The 12,059-nt window shown below is 40.4% G+C and overlaps 1 protein-coding gene across 15 annotated transcripts in view; it reads left to right on the plus strand.

The window, feature by feature from the left end:
- psd3l (pleckstrin and Sec7 domain containing 3, like) overlaps positions 1-12,059 on the plus strand; it is a 476,452-nt gene that overhangs the window by 395,588 nt on the left and 68,805 nt on the right. For all 15 annotated transcript variants that reach the window (XM_059965343.1, XM_059965341.1, XM_059965347.1 and 12 more), the window contains one exon: positions 4,694-4,737. In XM_059965343.1, coding sequence (XP_059821326.1) covers positions 4,694-4,737 — 44 coding nt within the window. The remainder of the gene's footprint in view (positions 1-4,693; positions 4,738-12,059) is intronic.

A 12,059-nucleotide genomic window follows, 5' to 3' on the forward strand; every position in this document is an offset into this window, starting at 1 on the left:
CATAGTTTATTGTCTTTTGCACACTGGTTCAACATCCAAGTTGGAGCAGACTTTCATTGATTCTATTATGGTTATTATTCTATTATAGATTAACTGAGTATGCCCCACAAGAAAATGAATCTCAGGGTTATCTATGGTAACATATATGTACATTGATGATTAATTTATTTTGAACTTTGACTTGCCTTTCCACCATAGTCTGTGCACACACCATCTTTCTCCTGTTGCATTTCCCTGTGCTTTTTGTGGGATAGCCCTCATTTAGTTACACTTCTGAATTTATGCTTTCTAACAATTGTGTCTCCTCCTGCCTCTGTAGTTTTACCTCTAAGACCACACAAGCCCAAAGAAACCACCCACCGCTACAGAGAAGTGGTACCTCCACTCTCTTATCTTTCTTATTTACACTCTCTTTTGATAATAGCATGGAACTTTCCAACCCTAACTGTTTATCAGTTCAGCACCTTTCAACTCCCTTCCACCTCTTTGATGTCAGTTTGTCCAACACCTAGTCCTTGAGCCTTGACTGGAAGATTGAAACCAGTATATTTACCTCCCAATCCAAACCCTATTCCCATTGCCACTTCCTGATTGATTCCAATAAGCTATCCATTAACACGTGCAGGTGCATTCCTCCTCCTGAGCTCATTTCCTCCTTCCTCATTTTCATCACTTTAATAAACATCCACCTCCTGTGTTAAAACACTCACTGGTGACATTGTTACTTCTAAATTCTTCAGGCGGTCTTCTGCCTGATTCATCCAACCTAAGTTTCAGGGAGTCCCATCCTGCCCCAGGTCTCACTTAACTATTAGACAGTCATTTGATGATGTGCACTGACTTCAATTTGCAACTTTTTTTTCTTGTGTTTAAATCTTCTCATTTCATCTCTCAACAGCTTTAGAGCCTTAAAGTAAAATTGAACAGAACAGGCCCCTCATCTCAACTCGTCCATACCAAACAAGAATTCCAATTAAAAAAGGCACATTGGTCCATAATCTAAACTTTTCTTATCCATGAGCTTATAGTCTTATTGTCTGCTATCCAAATGTTGTTATTGTACCTGCCTTAACCACATCTCTGACAGCTTGTCCCATATACACCTTATTCTCTGTGTGAAGGAATTCCCTGGGGTTTCTGTTAAATCTCTCTGCTCTTAAATTAAGTTCGCTAGTTCTTGATTCCCCAAATCTGGGAGAAAGATTGTGTCCATTTCTCCTATCTACTGTTGCCCCACACAATTTTAGACACTTCTATAAGGTCATTCGAAGGTTTGTATCTCTATATCTCCACTTCAAACCCAATTGTTACTCCTCTTTTCAGTCCTTTGTCACCTTGTGTATCCTCCCTCCTGTTTCTTCACCTATCTAGACTCCACACTTTAGAATACCCATTCTGTTACTCCCAGCTTTAAAGACTTCTTAAAGCTCATCTCTCTTTCCCACACTTCTAGTATTCACTTTCTTGCCTGCTCCATCAGACCCTGTGTATCTACATGAAGTATCTAAGAATGCTTCTTCAAATTAAAGGTGGTGTAGAAATGAAATTTGTTTCAAATTTTTTAAAATGTTTATTCACTTATGAACTTGGACTATGCAACCACTGATGATCCCTCCCAAATTTCCTTTGAACTGAAGTGGAAAAGTAGTAGTGAAACACACAAATCAACCAAGAATCAGATAGAGACCCAGAATTGGTAAGGATGGCAGACTCTCTTCTTTGATGCACGTTATTTGCATGAGTACTTTAACTGTGATACCTCTTTCCATATATTTTTGTTCAATTCAATTATTTGACATTAAAAAAAATCGCCAGCTGCTTTGTGGGATTCTCAGTCATTCATCCACAAGTCTGGATGTCAGCCTACGGTACCTGTAACCTCCAACTTCTCACAACAAACGTGTATATCACTGAGAGGGACAAGAAAAGGGGAAAACAGCTACAGTACAGTTTCTTAAATCAAAATCTATATGCTTTGAAGTGTCATGTTATTTAATAAATAAAATTTATATAATTTTCAGTAAGTGTGAAATTAACCATGCATTAGTGGGAAGAAATTTATAAGCAAGAGAGGGAGAGGCATAACTGTATTAGGTGGGTTAAATACCGATCATTATGAAAATAAAAACTAAAACAGCAATTCTTTGCAGCCCCTTCTGTCAGCAGGTTGCCATGTCATTACTGCTCTGTTCAAATACTGCTTTTTTTTTAATAAGCTCAAGGAAACATCTCAGCAATTTGCAGGAGGTCTGATTAATACAGGTTTTATATCTCATGTATAGTGCCTTTCTCTAAATAAAGCTCAGTTTAGTTCCCAAAGTGAAGCTGATGGTCTATTATAATCTTTATTCGTAGTATTTCAATGCTTACCTTTAATGAGCTTGCAGTTCAATAATCAGGAAACAGTGATGTTGCTATTTTGAATATAAATGAACTGCTTGTCTGGCTCTTTGCCATTGGCTTGGACCATTCAGGGGATGGTGTTTGTGTCTGTGTGTATGTATGTGTGTGTGTGTGTGTGCGCGCGTGAATGTGACTTAAGCCCCTAATGTGAGCCTGCACTGAAATAGCAGTCCAAACCTGAACAGTGTGGGAAATAGCTGGAAAAGACAGACACAGTTCTCTTACTGAAGCTGGAAGACTCTGGTACTGTGAAAGCTGCCTCTTGATCAGATGCTGATTACTGAGCTTGAGATTTAACACGGTGCTGGTTCCCTCCGTCCATCCGACCACCGAGAACACAGCGAGTGCCTTCGGGGAAATGATCGGCGTGAACAGTGTACAGGGGACTAGCAAGGTCCGGGTGAAGAGTAGTGGGTCAGTGAGGTATCAGCGAGAGGAATTGAGACACCAACCTCGCCGCTCCAAGTCACTGAAGACCTCCTATTCCTCTGAATTTTCGGCTTCCAATCCATCAGCAGGCAAGGTACGCGAAAGAAAATATAAATATCAGCCCATTCAAAGGCAGGCACGCAAATAGGTTTGAAGACAGTGTACAGTGATACTTAACCATCTCCTACCATTGTGGGAACGTAACTAGTACATGTGAAAATACTATTGGTTTATAGCCATGCAGAATTTTTATTTACTTAAGGCTATTTCTTGTCTGTCGTGTATCTCTATCCCCTTGTTAAGCCCTTTTATTCTGTATTAGCTGCTTCCCTCACTAACTGCTGCAATTGATTTAAGCTACATACACACTGGAGCTCCAATATTTAAAGCTCTTATTTTCCATTTGATAGAAAAAGCAGCCACACTCATAATTCATGGAAGGAATATAATTTCAGCTGTAATATTCACACGTTGCTTTGAAGCATGTCTCTGTAGTTATTTTATTAATAAGACGTTACATGGAATAGTCTTCAGCTTAAAACAATGCAGCAATGACTTGTGAAATAAAGAAGCTGCTTTCCCCTTCATTATGAATCCAAATTTCCCTTTGGATGACCTGATAATTACTAGGGGAATTAGCCTCAGATTATTTACTGGGTGCAATGTGCATTTGTGTTTATTTTTGAAGATGAATTCTGTTGGGGAAAAGCTTGGGCTGAAACTGATTCTTTAAACAGTTTAGTTTCCCAATTGATTTATTTTTGATTACCCATGACTTGCCAATGCATCCCTTAACAGAGCCGAAACCATAAAGGCATGTTGTCGCACACAACGGTATCTGTGAATATAGAAAAGAAAACAGCAAATAGACAGCAACTTGTTTATGCTTTCACTTGTCAGTAGTATTCCAATTCCACTCCGTGTATCTGAAATTAGACCCTTGAAAATCACACAACAGTTAACTTCAACTTCTCACGGTTTAATGATCTGATCAACATTTGCCCAAACCAAATTGTGTTAGCTCTGTAAGAACAGTGCATGTGCAAGGCATATTCAAAGGCTTTTGAATGTGTGACAAGTTACATAAGGGTGCAGAATAAAGAAAACAATTGCAGTCAACAAAAATAATTCTGTTATTTGTAATGAATTGAAAATCGCAAAAGCCCATTTTGATCTTGACAGAATTCAACTTAATTTTAAAACTATGCTTGAAACTCTTTTGCATTGACAGGAAAACCTCAACAAATAAGGTGCATTTGGGGTACTTTCAGAGTTAACTGATACTAGCTTAAATTTAAATTAGCAAAATGTTGAGCATCCGTACTGGTCTGTCATAGTAAGGGTCTTTAAATGCATTTTTGGATATTTTGTCAAGAAGACCTCCATTCTTGTATACAAAATAGAATAATTCTCAATCAGTGCATAATTGTGTCAGTGGCAATCCAAACCAGCTTTTAAGATAAGCCTCCCCAGTTCTTTCACTAATTGAAGGAAAATTGAAGTGGATACTTAGGGAATTGTATCGAACTGAAGTGTTTCTTATTTACCTTGTGCTGAAGTGTAATTGTTTGTAATAATGTTTTTAATTTTTAAATAAGAGATAGTGTTTGAATGGACTTGGAGCTGGCAGAAGGAACATTTTAGTTTATGTTTCTTTAATATTAGGGATGAGTATTGAATCACTAACAGTTACAAAAATAAAGTGAAGGAGACCCTTGCAAAACACTGTCCCACCTTGTATATTTAATCTGGTTATTATCATAACTTAATGTGTGTATGTATTGGAGTGTATTGAAGTAATTGATTGCATCCTAAACAATAAACACAATAAATATACTTCCTGCTTCTGCTTACATTTCAGGCGTTGTACAATTCAATCAAGAATGAAAAGCTGGAGTGGGCAATGTAAGTAGTGAGGATGGCAGTTTCTGACAATGTGCTTCTGTGGAGCTGTGTGATGTGTGCATCTTAATCCTATTTTAGCAATGCTTTTATAATGAGACAAATGATGTTTTGGTTGTGACATTTTTCTCTCATGTTTACGTAACAAATCCTACCTCATGGTAGTGAAAATTGGTTGATGAGACCTTATTAGGATTTTGCTTTGCTTAACGATGGATCTGAGGGTATGCTGCCTGTCTATTTCTTATTTCTGTATGGTGCAGTTGAGTTGGGCATGAGGGTTTATTGTGGTTTTGTTGGCCCTTGCACCAGCATAAGAGCGGCTGCAAGCCAAATCTTGGCCCCCATGCTAACCTGACAGCCTGTCAATATTCTGACTTCATAAAACACCATCCACTGCACCTTCCTAACATTCCAAGGAGACTTCTAACAAACTGAATGTTAAATAGGTGTTTAGTTTAAACACGAAGTGGTGCCTTTCCACTTGAGGCATTTGAATATTGGAGCACAATTGGAAAGAGCCTGAGAATGAAAATTCAACCAGCATTTTGCATCTTTCATAATTTTTCCTTTCTCTTCTTTATTTCTGAAGCTTCTAAGGGCACAAAGATCTGTCAATTTGTTAATGTGGTAACATTTTATCATTGAATACTATCATGTCAGCCTAATGAGTTCGGAAATTAATCTCCAAAGGATTCTGGGTTTGGTTGTCAACATGGCTGCATCAGTCATCCACTTAGTTATGGATCTGGCTTTATGCTGGACAGCACAGCACCCTCCTCATTCCCTATATTAAAGCTGCCTTTCAGGCACATCAATAACATTACTGAAATCCAGCTTCCAAATGTACACTGCTATCATTCAGCACCCTTGACTCCTTCGCTGTGCTGTGAGACAGGATCCAGAAGAGCCAAAACTTTGTCTAGTTCAGCATTGGCAAGGCTGAAGTCACCCTTTCTGATCCCTGTTACAAAGTCCATACCTCCAGCATTGAACTCTGACGTCACACCACTGACCCCCTCTGCTAATCTTTGGCTGAATAAGGTCATCCCTGCCAGTTTCACATGGTGGGTTGACTTTGAGTCTGGCTTCAAAGAGGTAAGGAGCTTGCACTTGTACGCTGCTTTTCATGTTTTCAGGATATTGCACAGTGTTTAAAAGCCAATTAATTTTGGAACACTGCTGCTTGTTATCAAGGCAATTACAATGACCATAAGGAGCAGAGCAACTCATCTACGCTATTTTGCTACGAATTGTGGAAAATGTAGCTCAAAACACCACAAGAACGCTCCTCTTTGAATTATGGCAAGGTTTTTCTGAGGTCAATTGTTCATATAAATGGAGCCTCAGTGTGGTACCATATCCAATTGGTAGTCTCCTCCCTTAATAATGTGCTTATGAGACTAATTTCTGTGAGGGGGATGTGTAAGTTCACTTGGATATTGTAAGTGTATCAAGGACCAACATTTTAGCCCAGAGATCCTGCCTTTCACCAAGATTTGTAATGATGGCTCTACCCTAATTTCAGTCAATGTGCTACCCAAGCTCTATGTGCTTTATTTACACTGAATCATGAGTTCTCCATGGCATTCCAAGAGTCTTTCCTAGTGTCATGTCCCAAAGTAAGTCCTGTTTGCCTGCCACCATCGTACCCAATAACCAGCACAGGATTTGTTTTCCTCAGCCCACCACTTTCTGAGAATTTCCAGCTTCATTACAAAGGTTTCCCTAAACTTTCTTTCCCCTCTCAAAACCCATTTCTTTAACCTACCTTGATGTGTCAACACAGTTTTATGTGAAGCATGGTTGGAATTTTTTTTGACATCCATGGTGTTGTGTTTGCTAAGTTTTGTCCTTCACACTGACTCCCCATGTATGTTTATTGCTCAGCCAATTGCAAGCTTGGATACTGTGCCAGGTAAAACTGACTATCGGGATGCTCCAGTTTCTATTAGATTGCATTACTGTGTCAAAGCACTGGTATAAACCTACTAACATGTGAAAATTGCAGGTTCAAACCCCATCTGGCACTTGAAAACAAGGGGCCATTTCCATTTTAGCAGGTTAAGGTTTACTCACTTCCCCTCCACTCTCGGTCCTGATGCAGATTCTCAACCCAAAACATTGGCTACATATAGTATTTCCTTCTTTTGATGACCCACTGAGTTCCTCCGGTAGTTTGTCCAAATTACGGCATCTGCAGTGCCTTAAGTCTCCAAGGTTTATGCATTATCTAGCACTTTGAAGTATTTCACAAAAGTTTCAATAATGTGTGAATGTATGCTTTTGTCTATATTCTCAATTTGGAGTTCTTGCTTTGCCAGTGTACTATCACTGATCATTTCCATCAGGATGGAGAAAAATCATGCCCCTGTAATGCATTGCCTTTGAACACAAATTACTTATTAATCTGTAACATGCTGAAAATCTAATCCTCTGCTAAATGTTCTTGCCTCAAAAGTCTTTATTGATTTTTCAATCTGGTTAATTGACCTAATCTTATCAGATTCTGCATTTTTTTCCAAGAAACACTTTCCAATATACACATTGAAGACATTCTTTAATCATTAGCTGTCAGTTTAACAATATAAAAATCCATTGTGGAAGTTACATTAAATGTGATTGTCTTATTCTGGATTTTAGCTATAAGTGATCTGTGGTATTGCTTGACCACACACCTCTCTCCAGGTTTTTTAAGGTTTTTACCATATTCACTGCCTCTTTTAATAAAATGCATGGTTTCAAAAACATGCCTTGTGCTGTGTTATATGTCGACGGGCTTCATTGAACAGTTAATGCTTGTACAATACTGCAGATGCTGGAAATCTGAAGTAACAACACAGAATGCTGGACATATTCAGCATCAGGCATCATCAGTGTAGAGAGAACTAAATAAACACTACTGTTTTGTGATTCTTCAGCTGTGTATTTCTCTCTCCACTAATGCTGCCTGGCCTGCTGTGTATTTGCAGGATTTCCTGTCTCATATTTGAATTCATAGGTTTCTCAGTTGTTGATATTTAGAAGCTCCACCTCAGGAACATACAGTACCTCTTGCAGATTAGATTGTAGAATGGGTCTAATGATGGGCCAAAGATAACTTTATCTTCCTGCATCCCCTTTTCTTTCCCAGCCCTGTTCATTAAGTAGGCACATGAGCCATTTTTCCATTCATACCTGACTGTTAAATTCCATTGGCCATTCTCCAGAGTTCCATATTTAGCGTAGCCTGGCTTCATTGCCATGACCAATTGCACCTTTTGGTATTTTCATCGATCTCTGTTGAGTTGTTAATTCTGTCCGTTCCATCTCATTGATCTCATTGAGTTTGAAATCACAGTCCCAACACCATTACCAAGGTCATAAAGTAACTGATAGCAGTCGTGCTCAAACATTTCTTGGCCAGTCGTTTCTAGTACTTCAGTCAACCCTGATTATTGTGGTGAGGTTGTGTTTATAAAATAGGAGCAGGAATAGCCTACTCCATCTTTTGTTATGACATTGGAGGAGGTCATTTCAGTCTGTCATATTTATGTTAGCTTCCACGCCTTGTAGCCAATTCTCCCCACAGTCCAATCAACAGTTCTGCACTTCAATAGATTATGGAGAATTCGATGGGAACCAGAACTCACCATTCCTTTTTATTCACTTTACATCTTCTTGCTAATCAAGAATTTACCAACCTTTGAATTTGGAACAGTACAGCACAGAAACCAGTCCACTGTGCCTGCACCAATCATGCTGCTAGTCTAACTAATCCCACCATAATTCCTTCCAGGCTCAACAAGAAGCTCAGAGACCTCAGCCTTCACCCTGCCTTGTGCAGCTGGATCCTAGACTTCCTGTCAGATCGCTGGCAGGTGGTAAGATTGGGCTCCCTCACCTCTGCCTCTATGACCCTCAACACAGGTGCCCTTCAGGGCTGTGTACTAATCCCCCCACCTTTACTCTCTGCACACCCATGACTGTGTCGCCACCCAGAGCTCCAATCTGCTAACTACATTTGCTGTTGATACTACATTGATTGGCCTAATCTCAAATAATAATGAGGCAGCCTACAGAGAAGTCGTCATCACCCTGACGAAGTGGTGTCAAGAAAACAGTCCCTGCCTTAATGTCACAAAAACAAAGGAGCTGGTTGTGGACTACAGGAGGAATGGAGACAGGCTAATACCTGTAGACATCAATGGATCTGGGGTTGAGAGGATGAGCAACTTTAAGTTCTTCGATGTAAACATCATCGAGGATCTCACGTGGTCTGTACATACTGACTGTGTGGTGAAAAAGGCACAACAGCGCACTGGTTGAAGAAGTTTGGTATAGCCCCCCGAATTCTAAGAACTTTCTATAAGGGCACGATTGAGAGCATCCTAACTGGCTGCATCACTGCCTGGTATGGGAACTATACTTCCCTCAATCACAGGACTCTGCAGAGAGTGGTGCGGACAGCCCAGCGCATCTGTAGATGTGAACTTCCCTGTATTCAGGACATTTGCAAAGACAGGTGTGTAAAAAGGGCCCGAAGGATCATTGGAGACCAGAGTCACCCCAACCACGAACTGTTCCAGCTGCTACCATCCAGGAAATGGAACGGCAGCATAATTTATTTCTTACCTCCTTCACATACATGAAGAATAAAAATCTTTATGTTCTGTCTCCGTCTAAATGTGCAATGTGCAGTCATAGTAATTTATAATAAATAGAACAGTCAATGTAACATAGAATACACTTAGATCAGCGTGAGTTAGTCAGTCTGATGGGAATTTCACAACTAAAGATGCACTGGGCTGTCTGCACCACTCTCTGCAGAGTCCTGCGATTAAGGGAGGTGCAGTTCCCATATCAGCCAATGATGCAGCTAGTCAGGATGCTCTCAATTGTTCTCCTATAGAAAGTTCTTAGGACTTGGAGGGTCATACCAAACTTCCTCAGCTGTCTGAGGTGAAAGGGTTGCTGTTATGCCTTTTTCACCACACTGCTGGTGCGTACAGACCACATGAGGTCCTCATTGATGAGGATGCCGAGGAACTTTTACCCTCTCAACCCCAATCCATTGATGTCAATAGTGGTTAGACCATCTCCATTCCACCTGTGATCCACAACCAGCTCTTTTGTTTTTGCAACATTGAGGGAGAGGTTGTTTTCTTGACTCCACTGTGTCAGAGAGATGACTTCTTCCCTGTGGGCCACCTTGCTACTGTTTGAGATAAGGCCAATCGATGTAGTCTTGTTGGCAAATTTAATTAGCAGATTAGAGTTGTGGGTGGTGACACAGTAATGGGTGTACAGAGAGTAAAGGAGGGGACTTAGTACACATCCCTGAGGGGCTCCTGTATTGAGAGTCAGAGGGGTGGAGGTGAGGGAGCCCACTCTTACCACCTGCTGGCAATCTGACAGGAAGTCCAGGATCCAGTCGCGTAAGGCATAATCAAGGCTGAGGCCTCAGCTTCCTGTCGAGCCTGGATGAAACTATGGTGTTGAATGCTGAACTGTAGTCCAAGGACAGCATTCTCACATAGGCATCCTTCTTCTACAGTATGTAGATCAGTGGCTATTGTGACATCTGTCGATCAGTTGTCTCGGTAGACGAATTGTAGGGGATGCAGTTTGGGTGTTGGCAAGCTGCAGATGTAATCCTTGACCAGCCTCTCAAAGCATTTGCTTAGTATTGAGGTGAGTGTGACAGGACGCCAGTTGTTCAGGCATGTTACCTTGGTAACATAAAAGCTAGGACCAACAGGCTCCGGGGACAGCTTCTTCCACCAGGCCATCTAACTGCTTAATTCATGCTGATGCAACTGTATTTCTACATTATATTGATTATTGTATATAATATTTATTGTAAATTACTATGATTGCACATTGCGCATTTGAACAGAGATGCAATGTAAAGATTTTTACTCCTCATCTGTATGAAGGATGTAAGTAATAGTCAATTCAATTCTTTTACCCACAGTACCTGCACCCAATCATGGTGGCAATCTGACTAATCCCATCTGCCTGCACATGGTCTGTATCTTTCTATTCTCTGCCAGTTTATCCTCATCTAAATGCCTCTGAATCCTCATCTAAATGCCATTGTTGTATTTCCTTGCACCACCTCCCCTGTCAGCATGTTCCAGGAACCAATTCTCTACGTTAAAAAAGAAACTTGCCCTGTAAATCTCCTTTAAACTTTCTTCCTCTGTTCTTAATCCTGTTCTCTCCAGTACTTGACATTTCTATCTTGGTATAAAAATCCCATTATCTACCCTATCTATCTGTGCCTCTTATATTATAAATTTCTGTCAGGCCACCCCTCAGCTTCTAGCACTCCAGAGAAAACAATCGAAGTTTGTCCAACCTCTCCTCACAGATAATGCTCTCTAAGCCAGGCAACATTCTAATGAACCTCTTCTGCATCCTTTCCAAGGACTTCATAACCTTTTACTGCACACAAAATACCAAATGTGGTCTAACCAAAGTTTTATGCAGCTGAAATGTAACGTCCTGTATATTATACTCAGTGCTCTGACCGTTGAAGGCAAGAAAGCTATAGAATATGTTCTCTGTACCATCCTATCTCCTTGTGTTGTGACTATCAGGGAAAAAAAATTCTAAGATTCCCCTATTGTGATTTGAGGAAGAGAGTTCCAAAGACTTTTGACTCTCTTAGAGAGAGAAAAATGCCCAATTTCTGTTTTGAATGGGCAGTCCTTTTTTTAAACAGTGATCCACAAGAGGAAACTCCCTTTACACAGGATTTTAAGTAACATAGGAAGGCTCTAGCAGAACTCAGCATTCAGGCAGCATCAGTAGAGGGAAATGGACAGTAGATGCTTCCATGTGCAGGTTTTTGACCTACAACAGTAACAGTCCATTACCCTGCAAGACCCACTGAGTCCTGCCAAAGGGTCTCAGGCCAAAACATCGGTTGTGCTCTTTTCCATAGATGCTGCCTGGCCTGCTGAATTCCTTCATCATTCTGTGTGTGTTCCTCCATCACCTGTGTGTATTGCTCCGGACTTTCAGCATCTGCAGCCTCTCTTGTGTCTGCAAGATTTTAAGAGTTTTAATTAAGTTACCTCTCAGTCCAGCAAATACAAACTTTGTATGTCCAACCTTTCTTCATAAGACAATCCACCCATCCCAGGTATTGATCCAATAAACCATTGCTGAACTGCATCCAGCATACGTACATCCTTCTCTCCTGTTATAACCATTGCAAGTGCTTTCTCAAAGATCTCTGGATTATAAATTTGAGGATGCAATACATTACATATCAGTGGAGAAGTAGTATGGAGAAACTAGATACTGCAGATGCTGGAGTCTGGAGAGAAAAATAA

The sequence above is a fragment of the Hypanus sabinus genome, chromosome 3 (genome assembly GCF_030144855.1).
Source record: "Hypanus sabinus isolate sHypSab1 chromosome 3, sHypSab1.hap1, whole genome shotgun sequence".
NCBI classification, from domain to species: Eukaryota; Metazoa; Chordata; class Chondrichthyes; order Myliobatiformes; family Dasyatidae; genus Hypanus; species Hypanus sabinus.